The sequence below is a fragment of the Strix aluco genome, chromosome 19, assembly GCF_031877795.1.
Source record: "Strix aluco isolate bStrAlu1 chromosome 19, bStrAlu1.hap1, whole genome shotgun sequence".
NCBI lineage: Eukaryota > Metazoa > Chordata > Aves > Strigiformes > Strigidae > Strix > Strix aluco.
Window position 1 is genome coordinate 9,366,375 of NC_133949.1, and position 26,440 is coordinate 9,392,814.

Consider the following 26,440-nt stretch of genomic DNA (forward strand, 5'->3'; position numbering starts at 1 on the left):
TCAGAAGGACAGCATGAACCTGCCTTACATGAGAGCAGGCAACAGCCCCACGGAGGAGGCCCACGTTAATACAGCTGTCAGCCCTACTCAGGCTGAGACACCCGCTACGAACGTGGGGTGGATGTGGGCTGCCACTTGATGGCCAAAGAGAACTTGTAGCACTGCAAAGCCCTGATCCTGAGCCCAAAGTTGGCAGGCTTGCCTCTTGCTGAAGAGCACAAAGCCTGTCTAGGATGAAGAGCTGCCAGTTTCAAGAGGCGAGCAGGGGATGAACAGGGAGCCTTGGCCACCAAATGCACAAAGTTCTTCGAACAGAAATCGTCTTTATTCCCTCCAAACCCATCCTGCCACAACAGCACTCAAGCAGCCACATGGGTTTAAAGAAGAGGCTGGGCTCAACCCTGTATCAACAAAAAAAGTACCAGCACCTCTTCCCAAACTATATCAGCATCTTTACTTTGTATTAGTTGGCTCAGACAGTGTTGCAGCTTGAAGAGCATTTGCCCTGTAATTTCAACTCCGTGTAAGCAGTTATGCTGACTTACGAAGTGCAGCAGTGTTAGAGTTACTGCATCAGGAAGGTTTATTTGCATCTTAACAGCGCTTGTAATGAAGTGACTCTGCTGAAGTGTTCATGTGATCCGGAGGGGTTACAATCACTTCTGCAACATGACGTGAGGCATTTAGAGCTCCAAAAAATAACAGGGAGGGTGGAGCCAGGGACAGAAGCTGCAACAACTACTGCTCAGCAACTGCTTTGCCTTGTGTCCAGAGCATAGCCAGGGCTTTCAGAGCCGCTATGCATTTCATGGAGCCATAATTCATGGGTTAATGGTGGTCAACTGCTGCCTCCTCCCTCCCTCGCACCCCAAACCAAGAGTTAAGCATCACAGCTCAAGCAGCTAGGTGACAGCATGCAGAAAGCAGCAAGGAGCACAAGGCATTTTCCTAACAAGAATCAGGAGACAGGGCTGACTGAAATGCTGAAAGCACAGTTGCTAACAGGCCGCTTGATCTGGACTAATCCTGTTAGAGACATCTTAACTGCAGGACAGATCATGCATGGTCTGCATCTTCTGACCTCCTGATGGGCTGTAGCTATCTCATTGCAGACTGCTGTGGCTCACACAGAGGCATTTTCAGTACCTCATTTGCTGCTTATTTTATGTCTCTGTTTTCATACCGCCAAGCCAGGCTTGCAGAGCAGAAGGGCTACTGTCCAAACCAAGGACAGTTATGTCAAAGGTGGTGGAGGACAGGTCATGCTGCCAGTACCATGGCCACCAGTTTCAGTAGCAGTTACTGCTAACACTTTACCTTGCTGAATGATTTCCATCAACAAAACTAAGTACTAACCATTTTCATTTTCTAAAGAGAAAAAAAAAAATCAGCTCTACAAAGCTCTAGCAGCCCTATTGCTGTTACAGCAACAGCCTTACATCAGATGTGAATGAGTGACCCACCAGAAGAGCTCCTTTTCCGTATCAGCACCGCTCCAGTAAGGGACACATGCCCTTTGTCAAAAATCCTAACAGATGTCCTTTGTAGCTCATCAAACCAGAACAGCCCAGATGAAAGGAGATGTTCAGCTCCTTGTCAGAGGATGGAGGAGCACCCTGGGGAAGCATCACATCCGCTGCATAAATGGATGTTGGGACTGACCTAGCACAGACGCTCTCACACTGTAGGTCCAGGAAAAGGTAAATAAAGTAACTTTCCTAAGATTATACACAGCAAGTCACTTGCAGAGCCAGGAGAGGAATATGGCACCCAGGGCAGATTGGGGGTCACTGTTGGGCTTCCACAACTACATGAGGCTTCCTACTCTGAGTATATGAAATAACTTAGTAGAAGGTTGGGTATTTTTTTAAATAAACATTGCCGAGTCCCTAATCAACCTCAACAAGCCAGGGTGTTGTCCACTAAGGCCAGACTTTGAACGCTCCACTTGAAAGCAGTCAGACAGACAGGGAGGGAGGGAGGGACACCAGCAGCCCCTGCTCACCAGCCTTTTGGATCAGGCAGGCACTCAGGACTGCTGTAGCAGGCGTTTCTTCCTGGGCTGCCAAGGACATCCCACCAGAGAGAGCTAGCACTCAGGTCCCAGCCTTCCATCCCACTTCAGAGCAAGCACAGTGGTGGGACACAGCCCCGAACCACACAGAAGAGACCCCTGGGGTCAGACCCCCCTATATCCAACCCAGTGATATAGAAGGGCACAGCTCCACCTCAAACAGCCCACACCAGTCCAGGTGTTACAGAAAACTGTGGATATCCAGTGTTTATCAGCTTTACAATTCAGGACATAAATCAGTCTGACCAGCTGGCAGCTTTGAATCAATAATATTCTTGTAGATGAGTGGCTAGAGTATTAAATAAAACCCTTTCATAACAGACAATCCAAGTCTGTTCATTCCTACAGATTTACTGCTCTGCCCCCAGGTTTAAAGCCAGCCTCCTTGGCTCCTGGCCACAGTGTCCTGCTCCCATTAAACGCTCGGGCTTGCAGGGAGCTGCACAATGTGCCGAGCAACACGGAGCTCTCATGCCCAATGGATTTTCAGAGCAAATGAACACACAGAAAGGTTTAAAGACAAAATGACCCTGGCTCATTACAGCATGGATAGACATCCTACAGAGCGCTGCATCAACAGTAAACCAGGAGCTGGAGGGCTGTCTATAATCTGCATGAAGTTTAGCCACTTAAGATCCAGCTTTAGGGGGATAAAGCATCAAGCTCCAGGTCTCAGCATACCCAACTCTGCATCCAGCTGTCTGCTGTCCAAGCAAGTTTTGCTTCTCCCACATTAGTGACTGGTATCACTACTTTGCACTGTGGAGCTGGAGATCTCAAACACCTCTGTAACAGTGGGCTTGGTCACTATTTTACAGAAAAGAAAGCAAAGCAGAGAAGAACAAGGTCTGCCCAGGGTGGCAAACAGGGACACAACCTGAAGCAGACGCAGTTCTGGCTCTGTTCACTAGCAAACAGCTCTCTAAGTCATATAGCGAGTCTGCTCTGGTTATAAGCAAAGCATATCTTGTTCTTGTACTAAAGGCCCTTTTTCTCCTTTTTTTAATTGTTAACACATGCTCAGCATCTGTGCATATACAATATGCATGTTACATTTAATACCAATTACAGGACTCACTATGGAGATAAGAGTTACTCACTAAAGAAATTAACCTATCAAGCAGCTGGAGTCTCACTGGTCATGGGGATAAATATCTAGCAATGATGAGGAAAATTCAAGTGAACAGTATTAATTTGGTGTTTATCCAGTTTTACATCACGCAGTCTCTATTTAAATGCCTGGAAGAAAAATGCCCCACAGTTTAAAAAAAATGGAAATGCAGAATGACATTTTCTGTGGAAATTAATGCTACTGTTGATCTTTCTGGGTTAGTCCTGTTGGGACTTTCACTGCAAGAGCATCCCTCTGAAGAGAGACACCCCCTCCAAAGAAAAGGAGGCATTATCAAATACACAAGAGCTGCAACAAGTATCCAAGGAGATCAACACATGACACTGAGTGAATGTGACAAATTGGCTGAGATCCTGCCAGCAGCCTCTTCCAGACCTTCAGCTGCCTTTGAGACACTCACAGTGCTGACGCAATCTCAGCATCACAGCAACAGACCATGATTTCATGCATCAACTCAAGCACATCCCAAAGCATTTTCTTCCACTGTAACAGAGAGGCTTATTTAGGCTTTTTTACATATCAAGCAGTTGCTTGGAAAATGGAAGTGGGGTTTGGGGTTGCTCTGCTCTGCCAGTAGAGTCACTTACGTCCCCGCTCAGGCTGAGCACCAGAGGCACAATGCAGAGAATACGCTGCATTCAGGTATCTCATGTTCCCTTGTTTCCTCTCAGGTCACCTGAGATCCAAAAGGGATCTGCTAGTGATGACCAGAAAACAGGGATCAGCAGTAGAGGTGGTACAAACTCCATCGCTGGGAGCCTTAAAAAAATTACACCAGACAAATTCCTGTTGGGAAACCACATATTACATCCTTCCTTAGATCAGACCCCAACTTGGTTCCAGTATCCTTACTTAGACTCTTAACAGGAGGGATGGGAAAAGAAAGTTCAAAGCAGCACACACAGAGGAAGAGAACTTCCTTGGCATTCACAACCAAACAGGGTTACTTTCTGGTGGCACAAGGGCCCAAAGTGAAATAAACTGGTTTGAAGAGGAGAGGGGGAATGCTCACTCCACTCCATGCTTCATGCAAAAGTGTGGGAGACTCAGTCCTCCCAACAAAGCATTAAAAAAGACGTTAGGAGTAATGGAGAGGGAAACTTAAAAGCAGAATGAATCAGCCAGCAACGTAACATAAAGAAAGTGTGTGTATAAGGGATCTAGAGGAGAAAGAGGAAGGGATTGCTACACTGACAGCCAGAATACCTACTGGTACACTGACAGGCAGATTGATAAGGACAGAGGAAGATGATTTTATTTCAGTCTCTGACACGACTGACTGCCTGCACAAGCAGCCCAAGCGACCTCCATCCCTGGCTCCCAGCTGGTTTTGATCCCTGGTGAAGGGTGAAGAGCTCAGCCTTTCTTCAAGGGGACACCTTAGGACACATCTCACCCCCTCACCACATACAGAAATCAGGTATGTGCATACCTGCAGTTTGAGACTGGTTTTGGCACTGCACAAATTAGCCTGAGATCCAAATGCCAATCCCCTTAGCTAGCCATGCAGCCAAGAGACACTGCCTAGCAATTTAGCTAATACCAGGTTAGGGTTAACTCAGCTTGATACTTGTTAAACACATGCCCACAACAATAAACAAAGCAGAGATCACATTCACTCACACACTAATTAGGCTTATTAGGGAAGGAAAAGCCAGAGAAATAGAGATTTACCACAAAAAGATTCACTTATACGTGCGAGGGATCAGGAGAAGACAGGACATTTGATGCAACAGCACTTCAGTAGAGAACATTCCAGGGGAAAAAACCAAACACACACCACCATTCAGATATATTTTTTTTAGTGCTCACCCCATCTAGTAACTCAGTTGAGACAGAGTTGGCCCACACAGCCCAAGGCACAGCTACTCCCTGTCCAGACATGATCACTTTGTCAGATCACACTCCACAGCCCCGTGGATTTACTTAAGGCTTGAGAAAAATATTAAGCAAAAGCCTAGTACCGTATCAACTAACAGCTCTACTGCCAAAGCAGGTCACTAAATTAAGCCCATTAATGCCATCTGTGAGATAACTCTTTTCCCAAAACCAAGTTTTAGCCCTCCTGCTGTGTCCATTTGTCTCTGACACTAATGAGAAACAAAGGGTTACTATAAGTGGCCTGGAAGACCGTATAGACAGAGGAATTTAACTCCTAACCATTTTGACCCGCCACAGATAGCACGATTTTCTGCAATGCTTTAACACAATTAAAAATCCCAGTTTCTTAGTGACATGTCTTGCAATGCAGGGCAAAGGCTGCAAAGGTCACCGCTCTGGGCTCACTCTCCACTTTCCCAGCAACTCCAGCTTAAACCATTGCCCTAATCCCCCCTCTCTCCAGCATAAAAGCAATCTCCCTGATAAATAAGCAAACTGCTGTTTAGATGGCACAGAGGCTAAAGCACATCTGACCTCTGTGAATGCCAGTGCTGTTAAGGGTTAGGTCATTTCCAGTTTATCAGCTCATGAAGCGCTAGAGCTGGAAATGTGTTTAATGTCTGCTTTAATAAGATTATGGCAGCTTAAAATAAATATCTTTGACACATAAGGATTTGTTGCATTGGGGCTCATCCAGTTGCCTCCTGCTTCTGTTATTCAGAGCTTGACTCAGAACTGAAGTTCTGAGGCACACAAATAACCCAATCCAACTCGCTACAAGCCAAACCTCAAACCAAAGCAAGACAAATCCACTGTAGGTCTGAAAAATACCCAGCTGTGATCACTGGGTTAGTTTTACTCAGGTTACGTGGCACAAATATACCTAGACTGCTTCTTACCCCTGTAGGCAAGTCACCAGGGTGTTGGGGACCTGTGTGCTGTGCTCCATCCCACGGGAACAACTCCCAGGCTGATGATTACATTCGACCACCAGCGTTAAGACCACAGCACTGAACTCCTCTCCACTGCTGCAGTCTCCTTGCTAAGTGATTCTCTCATTGCAGCTCGTGCCCAGCTCACACCCCAGAGCTGTAGCAATGTGTGATTATTCATACTCTGGAGCTTGACCCTGTTAGTACTAGAACACCTCCTCGTTGAGCAGCAGCAGCATGGGGAGGACTACGCAGAGTGCTTCCCTCTTGACCTAACTGCAATTAAAATGTCACCGATATTAAACCATGACATACTCCAGAGAATATACAGATGGGATGACATGGGGCTACAGCCTGCAGCCCTCAGAGTTTTGCACTGAAATTCAGTAGGGTTGGCAACCGGGTGGAACAAACGCCTTCTTGAAAGGGAGCCTGAATCAATTACAAAGCAGTGGGACACTTTACATCCTTAAAACAACTTTTTGGTTTTCTTCTACAGACAGAAAAAGCATGGAACAAATATATCCGCTGACCATGGGGATCCTACAGCATGTAGCAACATTCTCGTTTTATAGCAGGAAAAACCTGCTGAAAGTTGGTACAATAGCACTGGTTAAATCCTCTTGGGAGTTTTAGGACTCAACACTGGGAGCTCAGTGATCCAAGCATTACAAGTACAAATGATCAAGGCTTTGCAGACATAAGCACAGCTCCAATTATTTTGGATCAGCTGAAGCCAGAGGATGCCACTTACCAAGCTGTCCAGTCCTCCTCCCAGGAGGTCCACAGCACCCATCTGCATGGAGGACACTTGGGGAACATTCACTGGGGGTCCCAGGTCCAGGTTGAGAAGGTCACCCAGAAGGTCGCCCTGTGATGGAATGACCTGTGGCTGCTCCAGGTTTGTAGTGGCTGTTGTGCCCACAGGGCTATCGCCTGCATCAGTGCTATGGGTGGGAGGAACAAGAAGCAGAGGAGAGAAATGTTAATCATTTTCAGTCTCCAGCTTCAGATTCCCAGCACAGGGAAACAGAGTAAGAGGTGGCTCACAAACAGAAGCCAGTTAAAAGCTTACCCTAGCAGCTGATCTGACCACTGCCACATACAAGGCAGCGTGTTATGGCAAGTGGTTCTTCAGCACATGCTTTGAGCACAAAGACCTTCCATGCATTGTGCATGGTTTTCAGTTCAGAAAAGAGAATCTTCAAGGTGTGAAATCTGCCCACCTTGAGAACCACAGACCCCTCCAAAACAGCGAGCCATGAGTACCACATGGACTACAGCACTGAAAATAATTATTTCCCAGCTCAGAAGGAACCTATGGAGATGATTTTCAGCCCACTGGGCCTGGAGAACTACATGTGAACATGGGGGAAAAAAAAATGATCCAGATTTCCTCAAAGACCTAACACTGATAAAACCCTTGAGCCCTCACTCTAACCAGTGCAAAATTAACCACTCCCTGCAGATCTGTATTAACCACCTTCTACTGACCAGCACCAAGCTCCACTTTTCTAATTAAAAACTTCAATCTAAAATTGATTACTCCCTTCTATCAATAATTTCCTTTTCTCCGAGTTAGTTGGCATGCTAATTACCAGTCCAGGAATGCTCATAATACAGTTTCCAAAATTTCTCATCATATGCTGTCTGACTACCTTTTATATTCACTTGCCACTGATTTTAACAAGGAGAGGAAAAAAAAAAAAAGACTGACTGTAGCTCCTGGAGATCTCATTACAATGTATTTATTCTTTAAATCAAGAGACACTAATATTTTAGATAACTTAAAATCTATTTTGTATCCTGTTGCCAGCAGTAACTGACAAAATTATTTCTAGCTCATATTACTGCAGATGCAGCCAACAGGTAATTGCACACAAATGCCCTGGGAATTAGCGTCCTGACAAGGTGTTTAACACTGGGGCTCTTTTGTAAGGATTGCAGCTCCTGATTTTGAGTAGCCATGATTCTCTTCCTTATCCTTATTCAGTTAACTGAGGGGAAAAAGCTTTAGCAACACAGTATAAGCTGCTCCCAACTTCAGTGCCAAGAGGAAAAGATGTAGCATAAGGACTGCAGAATGAATTAGTTACCAGGCAGCAACAGAAAGGGGTGAAAGCTTCTTTGCATTAAAAGCTTTAGACCCCTAATAGTACCAATATTAGTTGTCCTTTCTGCTTCTACCTTCAGCAGGGAGACTTCTGAGTATGCTGAACAGCTGAAACATTTTTGCAGAGCAAGTGGTTACCATGATCCACCCCCACCCCCAACCTGAGGATGGGGAAGAACAGCATGTATGAGCAGAGGCACATTACAAGCCGGTAGTGCACACACTTGGTTCGTTCCCAGTATATAATCCCTTTAACACTACACCTCTTCAACACTTACTCATCCTTCTTCTGATGGAGATAAAGCAATCCTTCAAGGTCTTGTGTAACTGCAGTTGCCCCGAAGCCCAACAAGAAATTAGGAAAGGACAAAGCTAGGTCAGTTTGTATTAAAAAACAAAACCACCAAGCCTTTCATTTCCTGTATGGAATGGGCCTCTAAAGAGATTCGTATGAACAACTTTGCATTTGCTTTGAAAGAAAAAATTAAGAATAAAGACTATATGGGTTATAAAGGGCAGAAAGACTTGATACAAGCTTTCTCTGTTATGGTGTTGGGCAGTGGCTAGCAGCTGGGTTTGCCCATGAGAGTTGGAGATTTGGCCCTCCTATGAGTTCAGCCTCCAGTGGTTGCCAGATGTTGGGTCTCACAAGGGATGCACAGCCTGAACCAGAATCAAAAATTTCCTGGAGCCACCTGTGCGGGAATGGGAACTCCTCCTCTCCCAGGAGCCCTGTAAACATCTCCCCAAATTTCCCAGCTGCGTTATAGCTGAGCAGGGGTGATGGGAGCCACCACATGAGGAAACACTGCCAAGCAATCAGATTTCTCCCCCACCTTTAGGATTCAGCTGCAACTCTATGACACTTGGGCTCATTGAAGAGGCAGGAACATCTCACCATCTGTGAGCTGCTCAATGGGTCTTCCCATCAGCTGAGAGCTGAAAGGAACATGTCCTACACTGCTCTGAATGAAAATGAATTTAATCAAAATGCAACGTAGTATATTCTGCCAACCATAACTAACAACTCGTAGGTTTACACCCAGGAAAGCACGACTTACCTAGCTACTTCTATTCATCTACTCAAGGTAATGCTATCTTAAGACATCTTAAGACATCTTCACACGTCTGTGCTTCCACCGCTATCTCACTGTGCAATCTGAAGAAAAACCTCAGTCTCTAGCGGACGGGTCAGTCACCAGAATAGTCGTTACCAGAGTGCAGAAGTAATGAAGATAACTCCAAATAGCTAGGTGAGGAGGTTATCTTTCACCAAATACCCTTAACTTGCCTTAAACTGATAGATTTTCATGTATATTCTCATGCACATTCAGCACCAGAAAGAGACAAACCAATTTCTTAGTAACCAGTAAAATCATACTGGATGCACAAATTCAGGCTCCCCACAACCGTGCTCCAGCAGAGCTGCTCACCGTAATTCTCACGGCTGGAATTGGCAATGTGGTATGCTGTGACATGGCACAAGGAGGCCTTGGCATCAGCTTGTAAGGTTTTACTGTCCCTACGCTAACATTAAAACAGAACACCACAATAATGGGGCCTCTTTATGAGGTGAGCTCACATCGGAGAGGTGTGGTGTGCCATTAAGTAACACCACGCATTTTTTAAATTTACCAAATGGGCTAGAGCACTGCGTCAGTAGGCAGTGTGCTCTGCTGAGCACCATTCAGACCTTTTCCCAGCTCTGGCTTCCTCAGCTTGCCATTGCTGATTGAGGCCTGCAGGTTTTTTGTTGAAGTCACAGGTAATTTAGCAGTAACCACCACCAGGGCAGTGTACAAATACTGCTGTAGTCAGAAAAGATCTGTGGTCAGCAGACTGTCTGAGCACGAGCTACAAGAGTCAGGCCACATACACAGTATACACAAGAAGCTAGTAAAAAGACCATTCCTTGCAAAAGCCGAATTTCTTGAGCTGACTAAAACCCCCTAAAACATTAGCTTCTGTAGCGACCTGAAACAACAGTGTACAGCAAGGCTGGTAACACCAAAGCTACCCCCACCCCAGCTCATTTTCTATTAAGGCAAATCTTTGACTAGGAAATGCAGCTGCAGAAAGCAGCCACTGCTCTTCTTGTCCAACTGGTAGACTTGTGCTTACTGGTCCTGGGTCAGTGCAGCCAGACTTGATTTCATAGGCAGGGAGAAAACAACTCAGCTTCCCAAAGCTAGTCATTACAGAAATAGCTTTAGTTGCTAAGAATAGCAGAGAACTGGTGTCAGAAAATAGAAAAGGAGCAGCATCGCACACTGATTTATCAGTGCAACAGCAAAAAATAGCACTCCAAATGTCACTTTGGGAATATTATTAAGAGGTAAGCCTGGATACTCTGCCTCCTGCTGTAAAGCACACTTACATTTGTAATTAATACCATCAGTGCAAATAGCACTGCTTACCTGAATGAGGAACCATGGGAACAGGCTCAAGAACACGACCACCGCAGCCCAGGACTACTGTACTGCCTGCTCTTGCAGATCTAACCCACTTCCAGGACTGTGATCACAGGCAAACATGAAAGCTCCAGACAGTAAGCCAAAGCATTTTCCCCACATCTCCCAAAGGTCAGACAGAACCGTATCTGTCTAGCCATCTTCTTTTAAGCCTGAACAGTTTTCAGTGATGGGGCTTAGATGGCTGTTACTTTATAGGTACCAAGTGAGAAATGTAGTTTTACCAGTCCTTCCCCATTTCATATTCCAGCAGCAAAGCATCCCTGTATCTGCCTGTTCCAGAAACTGGTATTATTCTATACAAGTGAGGCTTGTAAAGCTGCGCTGTTGCTGAAGCAAAAGCTCTTACAAAATCAAAGAAGTGTATCCTTCTGAAAGATGCTTGTTTTTACCACAGTCATCCTCTTCCAGTTACCCACAGCTTCTCCTTTTTTATTCAGACTCTCATGTCAAGAGGGCTTATAGCCAGTGCCTTCTCAAAAAATCATAGCTCCTCCTCGCAACAAGAGCTTTGATACTTCCTCTGTCTTCTGACCCAGGAACTCTAAAACTACACACCAGGGCTAAATTCTATAATGAAATGGCCCCTTGAATGACCTGCAAGCCCCTACACAAATCAATTAAAAAAACCCACTAGAGTGTTATAAAAGTTCTTTGCATCTTTTGGACTGTTTGCTATAAAGAAACAACCAATCCTGCCCTTTATCACCACGGTTGCCTCTGCTTACCTTCCATGGTGAATTGGCAAGTGTTTGCGATGGATCCCATGGCTCCCCTCCACAAAAGCGTTGGGTGGTTTGTGGTACACAGAAGCCAGAGACCCAATATGGCAGATCAACTCATCTAGCAGAGTTGGTTCAATCAGATCGGTCTCTTCAGAAATAAGTGGCTTTTCTGAGAGGACCACTTCTTTGGCAGTCACTGGATCCGTGGAAAGAAGGCGCCAGTAGATGTAGCCACGATCCCGCAGGTCTGGGTTGTCAGAGTCCTGAGACAAAGCAATACATTGGTCACAGGTCTGAAGACGACTAACACCTGTAATCACTTAATTTTTCTCTCACTGATTCTGTTGGATTAAAAAAACCCAACCATCCAGTAGCAACAGTCAGTTTGTTACCACGAACATCCCAAAATTAAAAATGAGAACCAGAGTATTAATGCCTAGCTTCCTGCTCAGCTGGTCAGGGAGCAAAAAGCCCAGGATTTACATCCCACAATTGCCCCAACCTGCAGAGCTATCAACTGCTGTCCAAATTCTCCTGCCACTTGATGTAACAGTGAACTCCAAGGGGGTGTAGACAGGAAAAAAGAACACAAGTTGAAATGAAATTACTCTGTCACATACTAAGAGCAGATATGCAATACTGCATATTGTAACAGAATGATCCAAGGTTCTTGGAAATAGATGACTTAAAGGCACTGCTGGACAAAAAGACACTGCAGAGCTACAGGATAGATCTTAGTAAGCCATATTCTTCATACCAAAAGAGGTCTTATTTATCCTGCCTTTTAGGTATCTAATGAAGTATGGGAAGATGCTAATGACACACAGTTAAGATACTTCATCAGTTCTCCAGATGTCAATAATACCCTTGTTTTACTGCAGATACTTCTGCCTCTGCATGAACTGCTAATTATTTCCCTCCTTTTCAAACAGCTCTGCCCAGAGCAGCAGAGTGAGTGGTGATAGTCTGTAGCTAATGTTCTAGGGAGAGGGAGGTGGTGTGGTTTTATGGTGTGGTGCAACGTTTGAACTGTTCATGGAAACAAAAACTGGGATTTTTAATCCCCATGTCAGCAGAGTAACAGGGTAAAAGTTTCTGAGTCTTTTTTCCTCCCATAAAATTCTGGCAACATATCATGCAGCTCATTAGCCTTCCTCCTTGGCATTTCTTTTCCTCTTCTGTGATCTCATTCACGCTGCTACTGACCTGCTATAATCTGCCTCTTTGCTGTCTCAAGACATTCTCAGGCACACAGCAAAACCTCTATTTGTAACCAGACTGACCATGCTAAGCTCATTTTGCTCATAAGGACCTAGATAAAATGTCTGGATCAACTGATAGATTTCTCTGCAGTGCTGTTTTTCAGTTTGATGGTGGAGTCATGGACTCTTTACACCCTTCGCCCTTAACAATTCCTCTAAGACTCTCTGCATCCTGCCTGCAGCAGGCAGTTCAAGATCAGGCAGGGCTTCTGCAAGGGTAGACGTGAAAGACCACATGCTCCAATCTACATGCAGGCACATACAGATTCAAAACTGACTGTTTCTTCCCACAGCCAAATAAACAGACTTAAAACTTCAGTAAATCTACTGAAACAAGAGGCTCAGCTCTTCCCTTTCCACATTTCTCCGAATTCTCTGCTCTCCAGGGTCTGGAAGCACACCTGTGGTGCATACCATGAACCCACACTAGCTTAGTTACCCACCCATGCCAGACAGACAACAGCAATGGAGATGTGGAGGCTCTGGGCCATCCATTAGGTTATGGGCTTGCCAGGGACCTTGATCACTACTACACATCTGTGTCCCTCCCAGCCCCAGCTGCTTCATTGCTATTTTTACCAGTGTTGGCTGGATTAAGCTGGCTCCTGCTACAATCACACCTGCAGTTTGCTGTGCAGACATACCCTTAGAGACACTCAGAGTGCAACAATACCTAAGCTGGGGAAAGAAACACACATGTAATTACTCTCCCACTCAAGTGAAAAACAGTATCTCTACCTAGAAATCAGACCTTGAAGCATAAGGCCTTTTAGTGTTTTACAGCCAGTTATCCTACACTGACTTATTATTCATATAAAATACAAGAAGCCAGACTGAATCAACATTTGTGACAGAGAAAAAAACAGACGCCTATTATATTCCTAGGGTGCCATTAAATGTTTGGTGACTCAGCATGGTGGGTTTTAACACTTAGTACCTTTCTTCTGTTGGCTTAGACAAATGATACAGCATGCCCTTAGCCCACCCTTCTCTAAAGAGGAGCTGAGAGCCTGCCTAACAGCACGTTTTGAAGCAAGAAAAGCAGGCCACAGATTTCTTGCCGCTGACCAATGCAACACCCCCAAAGGGATGAGTAAAAGCTTTAAGTTCTAGTAAGTCCGCAGCCATGACTTCTTGCAGCAAAGAGGACCAAAAAAACCCGCTGATGACAGCCTCCAGGTTTTCTGCTCAGAAACAACTGCAACCCATTCAGAACAGATGAGAGACTATTTTCATCACTTGACACTGGTCTGGAGAGGAGCTGCTCTGCTTGGGCTACACCATCACACACACACTCCAGTCATTACAGCCAGGGAGAGTAGGAGGATTGGCTGAGGTCTTACCCACTCCTGCCACCAGGACATCTCCACTTCTGTCCTCCAGAACTACAGCGCTTTTGTCTGCCAGCTCAAGTCCAGCCCCACCTGCAGTGATCTGAGCTCATAACTCAGCATCTCATGCATAATGAATCCAGGATCTTAACCCACTGTTACAGCCTCCAGCAAAGCTGCCACATTGGTTGACAGCATCCAAGTACAAACAAAAAAACCCCAAACCTCAGTTCTTTATTTTTCATAACACTGCTTAAGCTTTGCTGTTCATAGAACAAAGTCTTTGCCAGGCCCACTCATAGCTCCAGATGTTTTAACTGCAAGCCACCTTCAAGAAGAAAGCATTCTGGTTCCTTTATAACTATACCCTGTCCCTAACTTTTCATTTGGTGATGGAACAGGGAAGGAATTAGGATGAAGCAAGAGCTAAGATGAAGCAAGAGCTAGGAAGGAGAGAGCAGACGGCATGGTAACAGGCACAGAGCAGCTCTTAAGCGGAGTCTCTTTGGGAGAGAGGGGAACGCACTTGAATCTTATCCATGGCAAAGCTGATTGGCCTGACAGATGGGAGACACCACACAGCAGGTCAACACAGACTCTGGAGGGCTCCGGTTCACCGGGTATCTTGGCTTACCTGCGTAGCCAGGCTGAGGACCTGCTGAACCAGCTCTTGTGTCTCAGAAGGCTTTTTTAAGAACAGCTTCACTATAGCAGTCAGTAGGGTGAGCTGCACCTAAGAGAAAGGGACACAGTAGAGATTGGAAAATTCATCCACGCTTTAGCAATGTCTCCCAAGTCTCTATATCCTTTACTGATACAAAACTCAAGTCCTACACTTTATAACAGCATTACACTATTCTTTGCCAGTGAAACCCATTACAATGAGACTCAGACTCTTGCCTGTTGCAAAATGCTTTTGCAGACAAGTCCCCAATCACACTGAGATTTATGTCATACTTTTCTGCATCTCATCACCATTCTTCTGTATATTCTGGTCCCTAGCAGGGCTATTCCCCAAGACGTATGCAACGTCTAGAAACCCCTCCTGTCTTACCCTTCCAAGAAGAGAAGTGTGGGAGATACAGACAACACAGCAAGTCTCCAGACTCCCAAGAGTTTTATCTTGGCAAAATACTGAAGTTTTCATTGGGAGGTATTTTCTGACCACTACAGTAATATTTACCATCTGTCCCATACATACACTGTATGAAACACTACAGATAAGATGCACAACACAATTTTACCTGAGTACTTTCATCATGGAAGCCCTCCAAAAAACTCTCCAACAGCTCATCTGCATTGTCAATTCGTTCTGCATATTCTCCCACTATCCAGATCATGGCAGCTCTGGCATCTGGTTCATCCAGGGAATCTAGGTTCTCGCACAGAGTGGCAATGATGCTTTCATACCTGATTTGTCAGAGTACAGGTGGATTACTGGGGTGAATCCAACTTGTATTACTCCATCTTTGCCCACATCATTCTGCAGAGAATCCTGCACTGAATTACAACGTCTTGTATGTCTACTCAACAAGCAGGATTTTCACTCAGAAAGTGTGAAGGTACAGAAGATATTCCTAGGATTTTTCTTTTTCCAAGCTGAGCACTAAGAACTCACAGGGTTCTCAAGAGCTTTGCAGTTTTGTTAATCAGCAAGACCACCCAAATGTGGCATTCAAGACAAAGCTCCCTCCCCCTCTGTTTTGATCCAACTGTTCAAACCATGAGTCTGTATCAGATCCTGCAGCCTCACTGGCATCTTCAGACTGGCAACTCTAAACTGGATATTACACTTCCCCAAAGGCTTTGCTGTAAAACAGACAATGCCCCACACTACTTAGTTTCCCCTATTCCCACATGTGGGTATTCCTGTCATAAGCAGGCAATCTATCTTGTAACTGACAGCAGAAATTGCCAGAGAGGCCTGCAAACGTCCCAAATTACTTTTTAGTTGATTGTGAAGTCTCTGCTAAAAGACACTGATGCTGTTCTGTAGCTGAAGAGGCAAAACCTTACTGCAGAAACAGCTTAAAAGAAGCTGACTACCGCCCAAGCCAGAGAACACCAGCAGCGTTTTGTTCAGCACAATCTGACTGGGATCTCAGATCATGAAAGCCATGAACTTTCATGGCCTTGTATATAAGCCTTCTAGAGGAGCCAAGCAAAACCAGAAGCATGATGCAGTAAACTTGGTCAAATCTTCCTTCTGGCATTCTCTGCAAGAGCTTTACTAGCTTTTGATGAAGGCTTATATTCAGCATCAATACGGGAAAGGATAAGCTTTCAATTCAGACTAATAATGTGTTGGGCTGATACCTCATCTAGAGCCAACATCTGAATCCTACCGTACTAAGAGCTAAAATCAGAATGGACACTGCTTTTCAGAAAAACAGCCACCTTTGCTTCAGAGCCCTGGTAAGTTATGCTGAGTGAGCTTTATGTTGCTCTATTCTGATGCTAGCAGGTGAGGGCTTCCAAAAACCTTACACTACTTTCACATACTTGTTGGGGTACTTGCGGAAGATGTCTCTGATGACAACAATAGCCTCCTGGACCACGTAGTTGACCTTGGTCTGGATGAGGTCTAGCAGTGTGCTCACGCAGCGCTCCGCAGATTGCTAGAGAGAAGGACAGAACAATACAATTAAAACAAGCTGAAGAAACACTCCTTCCCACCCCACAGCACATGCTGAGGAATGAGACATGCATATGAGAAAAGGCCCAGAGGGGGAAAGCAAAAGGACAACAGCTACCAACTCAATATGCCTGTCCAGAAAAAAACTACAGGTTGACAAGTGCTTATGTATTACAGTGGAGATACAGCTGACTCCAGCTCCTGCAAAAAGTAATAACTGAAGCAACCGTGCCAGTAGATGGCCGGATCACCACACAAGAGACCTTCAGAATATTGCCTGCATTACTGCATTATTGCCTCTTGCTGGCTAGCAGTTGAAACAGGCTACTAAATGAGCTCTCTTGCACTTGCCCAAGCTGTGGCAACCAGAGTGGGGAGAGTTTTGACTGCTGGAAGGTGTTGGGGGAAGCTAGAATACAGAAAAAACCAATGCTGTCAGTCATGCTGCAAGAACAGCAGCAAAAAGCAGCTCACACCAGCAAGATATTCAGTATTTTTGGGGTGAGGTCACTAGCAACATGTGAAGATATAGCTATAAATAGAAATTCAGCTGTTGTTAATGGAGCTTTCACATTAAATAGTTCAAAATTCCCAGCCACAGGCATTGTAAGATAACAAGGACTGGACACTGGCATGCTCTAGGAACCAGAACTGAGGTTAGAGGCAAATAATTCAGGGAGGTCTATTCCCAAATAGCACAGCGAGGCAGGACATTACAGGAGCAACCAACTCCAGCACCAGAGAGTCTCAAATAAGGACAGTGATTTGGCTATTAGCAGAGCACATATGAAGCCTCATTACACAGCTGGTGATTAATGTGAGCAGCAGACTGCTCATGACACTGCCTAGGCAGTCACCATCAGAACACTATCATAAAACATTCAGGATTGAGACAAACATCGTAGGGCACAAACAATAGTGATGTAGGTGGATTTTTCAATTCAAGTGAGCTAATAGTCCCCTTCACTTTTCAGAGCACTTGAAGGCTGGGCAGGAGGAAGAGGAATGAAATGGCATTTAAGTCACAGGGATCAGTTTTTTGAGAATGGGCAAACATCTCAAGGGCAAACCTCAGGACTTACAGAGCTGAATTTGGGACAAGCAGAGGCTAAAACCTCTTGGCGATTTCTTGCCCTTGTGACTCTAGCTGTGGTCTTACAAACAGAGCCTACAAGTGTAAATAGTGGCAATGCTGGCATGGGGATCAGCCGAGAGAGGAGACGTTATACACCAGCATTTGCTCTGTCTTTGCAAACTGGCACTAAAGGTGATAAGACTCTCCCCTGAATTCCACACCAAAGAGAAAAAAATCCGATACAATTGGTTTCAGAGTAAAGAGAGATATCATATAAAATTATATGATTGGCATCGTATTTTTTTATGATACTTCTCCCTCCTTAGCACAGCTTTACAGGTACTATGCCACTATGGGGGCTGTGAAATGGCAATTTGACAATGTCCTGCTCTGATCTCTTCTCCTGATCAGGAAGAGATTTGAGGCCTGTGACCTGGAAGACTCTTCCATTTCATGGAGACTGACCATGGACCTGGCTCCACACAGACTGACATTGCTCACAGTGTGAACCCCCCTCGACGTCCTTGCAAGATAGATGCTTCAGAGCTTGTAATTTCATTGTTTCTCAACAACTTTCACTAGATGTTTTAACAAGTGGCCTTAAGGGGCACGTGGGGTAAATCTTTCCTAAGCCAACTCTACTCTACAGAAGCTACAGTATCAGTATCACGGTGTGCAACAAGCAGTCCAGCCCTGTCAGAGCCTACAACTAATAAAACTTTTAGAGCTGCAGAACTCAAGGAGAAGCAAATTAAGGTTTATTTTTCTTTAGATGTTTCAAAGCGTGATTTTTCCAGGAAGAGCACAACATCCACTTTGAAATACGCAGTACTGATTTTTAGCCCAAGAGTCCCTTGGAAAGTGAGCAGTCATGTCCACACATGCACAGTAGAGCAGTCCCTCTAACAAAATTTCCCTGTAACAAATCTCAGTTCACTCCATCCCTTGTAAACACATTACTATTTGAAGGTGGACGTCCCTGGGGACTGCAGTGTTCTGCAAACTGATGAAAGAGTGCCCCAACTAGAACAGCTCTCAAGCTGGAGTAAGGAAGGACAACCAACCAACATCAAAATTGCTTTGTTTTTCTGTAGAAACCAAATGAAAGCCTGCAAGATTACTGAAGCAGCACATACCACGCTCACAGCCATAAGCCTAAATGATTTCTAAGAACCAGGCTGCTGGCAGAATCTCCTAGAACCAAGACAAATCCTCCTCTAATATGGCTCCTTCTGCTTCTCCTTCGCTCCAGAGGAATCACTATTCTTACTGCATCTCCTTCATTTCCTTTTCTCATAGGTGTGGTGCTTTGTTTCCTTACAATCAAAGCATCAGATGACTTCTTCACCTAGTGCTGTCAGTGGAGCAAACCAATGTGCAAGCCACATACCTTCACCTCATGCTGTCAAGTCTGGCTATGCCACACAGTTTGCTGTAGACACACTCAAGGTAACTCTGAGCCCAGCCAGTCTATCCATGCAAAATGATGATGTTGTGACATCCCACAAATCAAAATACTACTTAAGCCTGGGCAAAATCCACCAGCCTTGCTATTCAGCATAGGTACTGCTTACGTTTCCAAAACAAGCGCTACCTCTGCTGTTAGCACCATATTCTGCTGTGCAGCACGTCACAGAAGACAAATTTATTTACTGTCTTACTCTTCTGGGAGAGACAATTAGACAAAAGGTAGGATCCTTGAAGGCAGAGCTGAGGTTCTCTGTGAATGCTCATTCATCAACAGCTCCTGCCAGCTGTGCCCTATGTTGAAAAGCAGATTTCTAAGCCTTAGGAACTTGGACACTGATGGCTGAGAGAATGCTCTTCCATTAGTCATAACTCACAGTGCAAACAGCCTCTAGTAAGCACAGATGCACTGTGGACATGGATTAACCTAGAGATGAGGATGCTGTAATGAGTTGTTCTATATTTGCCCTCTTTAAATCTGGCTTTTGTCAGAGGAGTAAACAGATCTCATCTTTAGCTGCAGTGTCTTCAAAGGAGCGTTGCTAAAAATCAAGGTTAGCACTACTCACTGAGACAATTACACAGTTAGAGGGTCACTGCAAATTTGCTGGGACTATTATTAGTCTTTTCATACAGAATATGGCTGTCATGGTATCACGGATGGGAAGAAAGAATGTAGGGGATGAGGGCAGGGAGGGTAAAAATGTCTAAAAACACCTAGATACTGCAGGAATACACCACCTTTCATGTGAAACTAGGAAGACACACAGTCTGCAAGACATCCTAGCGAGAAAGTCCCTACTGAGAACTAAAGCAATCTCCCACTCTCCAGCACAAGCACCGCTACAAAAAGGGCTGCCACCAGCTTCTGACTTCTCAGTAGCCCTCTTCCATGCTCAGGAGCATTTTCTCCTGTCACTGCTGTGGCTCCATCCAGACAGCCTCTTGACTGCATGCAACATGGAAGGAGCACTCTGGTATTTTGAACTGCAGACATGAAATAAGGGGCAGCGATCACCTGCTCTCCTGGGCCACGCTTAAAAGAAAGTCCATAGCACTGATAAGCCTTTAAGAGCTGAAGAAAGGAAGAGAAGGCTGGACAGGCAGTCAATTCTCTCAAAAGGACAGAAGTTGGTATTCTCTTTACACAGACTTACAATAGTTTAGCTAAAACCAGAGAAACCTGTGCACTGACACGATACTCAGCCAGACACGATTAGGTTTTTAAATCTGCTGTCAGAAAATGCTCATGGGAACATACTTCAGCAAAAGCTAAATGAGCTCAGCTGAAATTAGACCACTTATGTGACATTTTGCACTCAGTTATCAGTTTACTGAAAAGTACCAACACCACAGCATAAGTCTTCCCTCTCTTCACAGGCTTTCTGAGCTTCTGTCAGGCATACAAGGTTCACTTACAGAGAAATTAACAGGAACATCACTAAAAAGAAATTCTATTATGAAGATTTTGGTGGATGTTCAACTGGCAGAGGACATTTCAGACTGTTGTTTTGGAAAACTGCAGAGGTTCTTGGGAACTTAGTTGCATAAGCATCTAGGCTAAAGAGAGTACTCTCCAAACGAAGCACAAGCTATTTGGACCTTTAACACTAGATAAGCAGATAGAGTCACTCTGTGCAAACTGCACTTAAGCACCCCAAATCTCTGTAATTCTATGCATGTGTGCTCTATTCAGCTGAGAGGGGGGGACACAAAACATTCCATAATACTTAGTTTCTCTGCACAATTTCTTCTCCTTCCCCCTTCAAAAGATCAGGCCACAGCTATTAAAGGAGGTCCTCATAGAAAACCGGGCACTGTTCCATTGAAGCCAGTGCAGTAAAATATTCCATCAAGGATGATTTAGCTGCCTTGCTCTGTCTGCAAGCTTGAGGTCTGAGAGGAGCACACCACCCTCCTGTGATGTACTTAACTGGAGCTCACGAGTCCTACTGTTCAGCTGGAGCTTTGCCCATGAGCATGATGTATCCAGATCACTTAGTTGCCAACACAGGAGCAAAGAAACTTTGCGTAATGTGGGAACGAATGGCAAAGCCTGTCATTGTTTTTGAAGACAGAGAAACACAGAAAACCTCAAGATTCAAATACTTGCCTCAACCTTGATGGCACAGCGCCCAATCGCTCGGACAGCCTTGCGCACGAAGTCAACATCCACCTCAGTAGCATATTCCTTCAGCTCTGCCAGGACCTGCAGAGAAAGCACACCAACATGAGTCCCTGCGGTCACAGAGAGAACATCCCACTCTGACCAGTGATGCGACTTGAATACCAGAACACAAGCAGGATGTATTCTTCCACAGCTAGCCACACACATTTAAAGCTAACACAGTCAAACTCTGTAATCAATCCCTACTTCTGGAACCCACTGGCTTGGTTTAGGCTGGTCAAAGCCAAAAGATGGCTCAGTCTAGATTATTTTCAAATTCCTCTCAACAAAAGCTGGGGGCAAAATCAGCCCTGCCAAACTTAAATGTTGCTATTCCTTCTTACACTGAAAATACAGTGAAGGAGGGGTCACATCCATACATGTAGATTTTGTGTATGGCTAATTGTACTTACTGCTCTACATTCCCTGTATGCAAAGCTCTCAGCAACAACCATTTTTGATCTGTCAGATCCTCAGGTCCAGAGGAGGCCACGAAGATGCTCGGGGGGCTGGAGCACCTCCCCTGTGAGGACAGGCTGAGAGAGTTGGGGGTGTTCAGCCTGGAGAAGAAAAGGCTCTGGGGAGACCTTAGAGCAGCCTCCCAAGTACTTAAAGGGGCTACAGGAAAGGGGGGAGGGACTCTTTATCAGGAGGTGTAGTGATAAAATGAGGGGTAACAGTTTTAAACTGACAGGGCAGATTTAGATTAGACAAAGAAGAAATTCCTCCCTGTGAGGGTGGTGAGGCCCTGGCACAGGTTGCCCAGAGAAGCTGTGGCTGCCCCCTCCCTGGAAGGGTTCAAGGCCAGGTTGGACGGGGCTTTGGGCAACCTGGGCTAGTGGAAGGTGTCCCTGCCCATGGCAGGGAAGTGAGAACTGGATGGTCTTTAAGGCCCCTTCCAACCCAAACCAGTCTGTGATTCTATGATTCCCCTTTTCTGTGCTGAGATGAACCTCTGAATCTCTACTAGATCTAAAAGGAGATGATACGAGGACACCCTAGCACACCTATACAGAAATAATAACAGTGCAAAGATATTTCCCCTCTTAAGAATAAGATCTATGATTTTGTCTCTTTTTTTTTGCTACTGAAAACTGAACAAGGGCTTAAAACAGGACCTGCTGGGATCTTACAGACCACTAAAAGGGTACTTTGTCTTAAGCAAATCACTTAGCTTAGAAAGACTGATTTTTTTTTTTTTTTAAAAAAAAAAAAGACTTCACACAGTTTATATTCCCTCAAAGTCTCTTTTGTTTCAGTTTCTCATGTCAAACATGACATCAGGGATTTCACTGTGATGTCACAAACAGACTGCAAGGGAGAGGTGAACAGCACAAAGCAAGACAGTTGTTTGAAAAATCTCTAGTCGATGCAAATTGCTCAGAACAATGACAAGATAAAGAGGCCTTGAATGGCCAGACTGCAGACAAATAAATCTGCAAGGAGTAGACAGGTCATCTGTGTTGTGAAGTTTTATTATTTCCTTGGATGATCTATGTTGCACAGTACTTAAAGCACCCAAGTTTAGTAGCTTATGCTTTTCAAATACTGCCCAAGCCTGAGTGACTTGGATACAACTAGTCTGCTGCCTTGGTCTAGATGAGGCATGGATATGAAGATCCTTGACAAGCTACACAGGTAGGATGCCTGTTCTTGTGTTTCATTTCAGGGCATCTTTCTGATGAAGCTCGGGTTGTTTTTAGGAACCCCTCTTTAGACCAGGAAGAGATTCATTCATTAGTCTGCAGATCCCAGTCCCAGACTCTGTCCTCCAGACACCACTGCCTTTCATCCAAACCACCTGCATTATCTAAACATTATGCATTAAAACTGGTATGGAGCCTACCAAGAGTAAATAAAAAAATTCTGAATACATTCTCATGGAAACTGATTTTTAAGATGTTTTCCATGTCCCCAACACAAAAGGCTTTTGTTACTTTTTTTTGTTACCTTGCTCTGTTCCAAAAAACATCAGAGGAGAAAGCTGAAGAGAGCGGCTTAAAAGTGTCACGTTAAATGAAATCGCTCAGTGACAATAACAGCACTAACCAGAGGCATTAATCATTCTGTATTAGTGTTAGGCCTTGTGGCCAGGGTCGCACTCAAGAACATTTCCTTTAAGAAAGGAATTTGGATTAAAACATCAAATCCAAAGAGAATCTATACTGTGTAAAGCAGTCTCAATTCAGTTTAGCTTTAGCTTTGTGCTGTTTCCACTCTGGAAGCAAGCTGAGCAAAATAAAGGTTATTTTAGCTCCGAGAAGTGCCTGTGCAAGAGTTTAACAATTTAACTAATACACTTGAAATTCACACTTCAGTAATGTTTGGCCTTTCTGAGTGCCTCCCTTATAGGAACACCTCGCTCACTTGAAACAAGCCTCTCATTCCAACCTTAGCACTAGCAGTGACTCATTTGACAGGAGACATCAGGAGACATCAGCTCTCCTCCTGGAATTGTAATCTGTAAAACAAGATCTACCTAATGTTCATGATAAAAGACATACCATGCTATTAACATTTAAATTATGGAGGAAACTCCAACACCTCCCATTAAGTAGCTGCAAAGAGCACTATACCAGGGACAGTGATGCCTAAAAGCCAGGACAACACTAGCAGTAGCTGCATACATCCTCATGCAAGGACCACGAGAGGGTCTTTCATCCTCAGAACACATGCAGAACACAGCAGAAGTTCCTCAGCTGACCTGAGCAATGTTTGCTTGAGAAGCTAGACGGATCATGATGTCCAGTTTCTCCAGTTTGACGTAGATGGGGTCGTTGTACTTCACAAAGAACACCTTGATTTCCTGCTTCAGGATTTCAGGCCTGGAGGGAACATAACATTGTTTAACTCAAGACTGGTAAAAACAATGGGCTCTATCCTAACCAGAGGTATCTTTTGTTTAGAAATCTACCCAAACAGTCACTGAGAAACAGGATGGTGTCACTTTGTGTCCAGGACACGCAAACATATGAGGACAACAATTTGAAGAAAGTTAGAAAGATGGAGAAAAAGATTGTTTAGATACAAAATGCAGAATTCAATTCTCTAACTACACCTACATCTCTATTTCCTCCATTTGAACCGCTGAGCCAACCACTGCAGGCAGTCAGTGGGTGACAGTGTTTTCAGTGAAAGAGTAACATCCTTACCTCAACACAAAAGCCACCTACAAACCCGTTTTCTGATTTCACTTGCAAGATGCCAGTGCACAGTAACTCTGCCCTGAATAAAATCACAATGTGCTATCCAACCTATCCCACCTTTCCATCAAGGAATAACAGTATTTAAACATGTACGTGGGAGTAAACTGGTGAAAAAACCAACCCACTGTACATCAGTATGTCACCAGGCTGGTTCTTCTATGCTGAAGAGAACAGCACAGGCACACTGAGTTTCTACAGGTCACTATGAACTTCCTATTTGCAATCTGATTTATAGTCTAATGAGAGGGCAGTTCTTGCTGCTTTTAAAAAGGTGGTGAAGAGAGTGACAGGTAAAGAAATACTATATGATACTGGTATTGCAAGTATGCTGTAAAGAAAATTAATTCAGGCTACCAGAGTCATGAGACTGTTTAATCCAGGTTCACATCCCTCGAGGGACAAATTAAACAAATTTCTGTGCATGTGAAAATATCTGAAGGTCTGAGATAACCAGATGCCCTTCAACAACCCAGGAATAACACCCCACTGAGGCTTTACCTTTTCTGCACAATCAAGTTGATGTTCCTCAGGGCAACATACTGAACTTCAGGCTCTCCAGATAGCAGGGTCACCAGTGGAGGGGCAAGCTTCTTCAGCAGCATGTTGTAATAGTCGGAGTCCTTGGGAAGAAGTTCCAGGAACTTCATCAAGACCTTCACTGCTGACAGCACCACTGCCGAGTTGGCGTGAGACAGCCGAGGGGTCACCCGTTCACAAATACTGGAGACACAGGAGTAAGAAAGGGTTCACATGTATTTCAGAACGTCAAATATTTCAGATCTTATCTGAGTTTGGGAGATTGTACATGGCTGAAGCCAGCTTCTCAGACACTACTTTGATTTGGTTTTGTTCACAAAGAACAAGCAAAGTCCTGCTTTCCTGAACACAGCAGGAAGCAAACAAAAACTACTTCTCTCACAGCTTCAAGTTTCTCTCCTGTCACAGTTCACTCAGGAACTCTTCCAGCTCTCAGCTTTACAGTCCCAATGCATGTTCAGTTATTAGTGCTTTCTGCCTTTGCCTGGTGGTATTCTCTATTTCTGTGATCTCGTCTGTCACTTACAAACACAACTTTAACAAAACAGCTACCAGAAAAACACTTTAGCCCCCATGTAATCATTCAGAGGCGATACACACTTCTGGCTGGCTTGGGGGGTTTGCTGTCATTTCAACCATTTGTTTCTGAAAAAAAAAAAAAGGTTTCTGTTACTCTGAAGATAGAGGGGTGACCTAAATACCCTCCCAAGTCTCAGCTTCACCACTTGTCTCAGTGGATCCTATAATCAACAGCATCCTAAACAACCCATCCCAAGCAGAAAGGAAGTTTGGGTTCATATGGTCTTTCTTACAGCATCTGTCAAGTTTCTTCCCACCCCCTCCTGCATATTGCTAACCCAGAACAATCTTATTCCCATCTGTGCCTCCTGAAGTTTTATTTCCCTGAAAGATTTGCTTTCAGCCACCCTGGAAGGGAAGCAGCATGGCTAAGTGAGGAGCAGAGGAGTCTAAGTCACAGTTGGGGGCAGTCCCCAGCTGACTCTGCCCAAGGTCACCTGGTACCCAAAGCTCCTTCATCTCTCCATGCACAGGGGTAATGACACCAGCCCTGCTGTAAATATAAAACTAGGTGCTGTCATTCTCCTATCTGAAATGAGGAAGGCTCTGAGAGTCAAACTCCACACAAAGGAGTAAAAGTAGTTACTGCCCATCCAGTTTTATACATCACTCTTCAGAGGAATTACGGATGAGGAACTGGGACATGTTCACAGTTGTTCAGACTAGTGGTCCCTTTCTGACAAATCGAGGATAATACTGGCCTGACACACTGGAGATCTCTGCAGGTTTCTAGCACTCATTAACAGTCATTTCTGGCACAGAAATGGAACACAAGGGGGAAGTAGGTGGGGGGAAAAAAAAAAAAAATCAGCAAGACTACTGGCAGGCTTTTTTAAAGAAGTGGATTATCTGT

General features: G+C 44.6%; 1 protein-coding gene across 4 annotated transcripts in view; it reads right to left on the reverse strand.

Annotated features, from left to right (window-relative positions):
• AP2B1 (adaptor related protein complex 2 subunit beta 1) overlaps positions 1-26,440 on the reverse strand; it is an 80,071-nt gene that overhangs the window by 30,779 nt on the left and 22,852 nt on the right. For all 4 annotated transcript variants that reach the window (XM_074845461.1, XM_074845458.1, XM_074845459.1 and 1 more), the window contains 8 exons: positions 24,970-25,191; positions 23,970-24,090; positions 21,212-21,307; positions 16,424-16,539; positions 15,166-15,331; positions 14,556-14,654; positions 11,332-11,591; positions 6,774-6,966 (listed from right to left, as the gene is read on the reverse strand). In XM_074845461.1, coding sequence (XP_074701562.1) covers positions 6,774-6,966; positions 11,332-11,591; positions 14,556-14,654; positions 15,166-15,331; positions 16,424-16,539; positions 21,212-21,307; positions 23,970-24,090; positions 24,970-25,191 — 1,273 coding nt within the window. The remainder of the gene's footprint in view (positions 1-6,773; positions 6,967-11,331; positions 11,592-14,555; positions 14,655-15,165; positions 15,332-16,423; positions 16,540-21,211; positions 21,308-23,969; positions 24,091-24,969; positions 25,192-26,440) is intronic.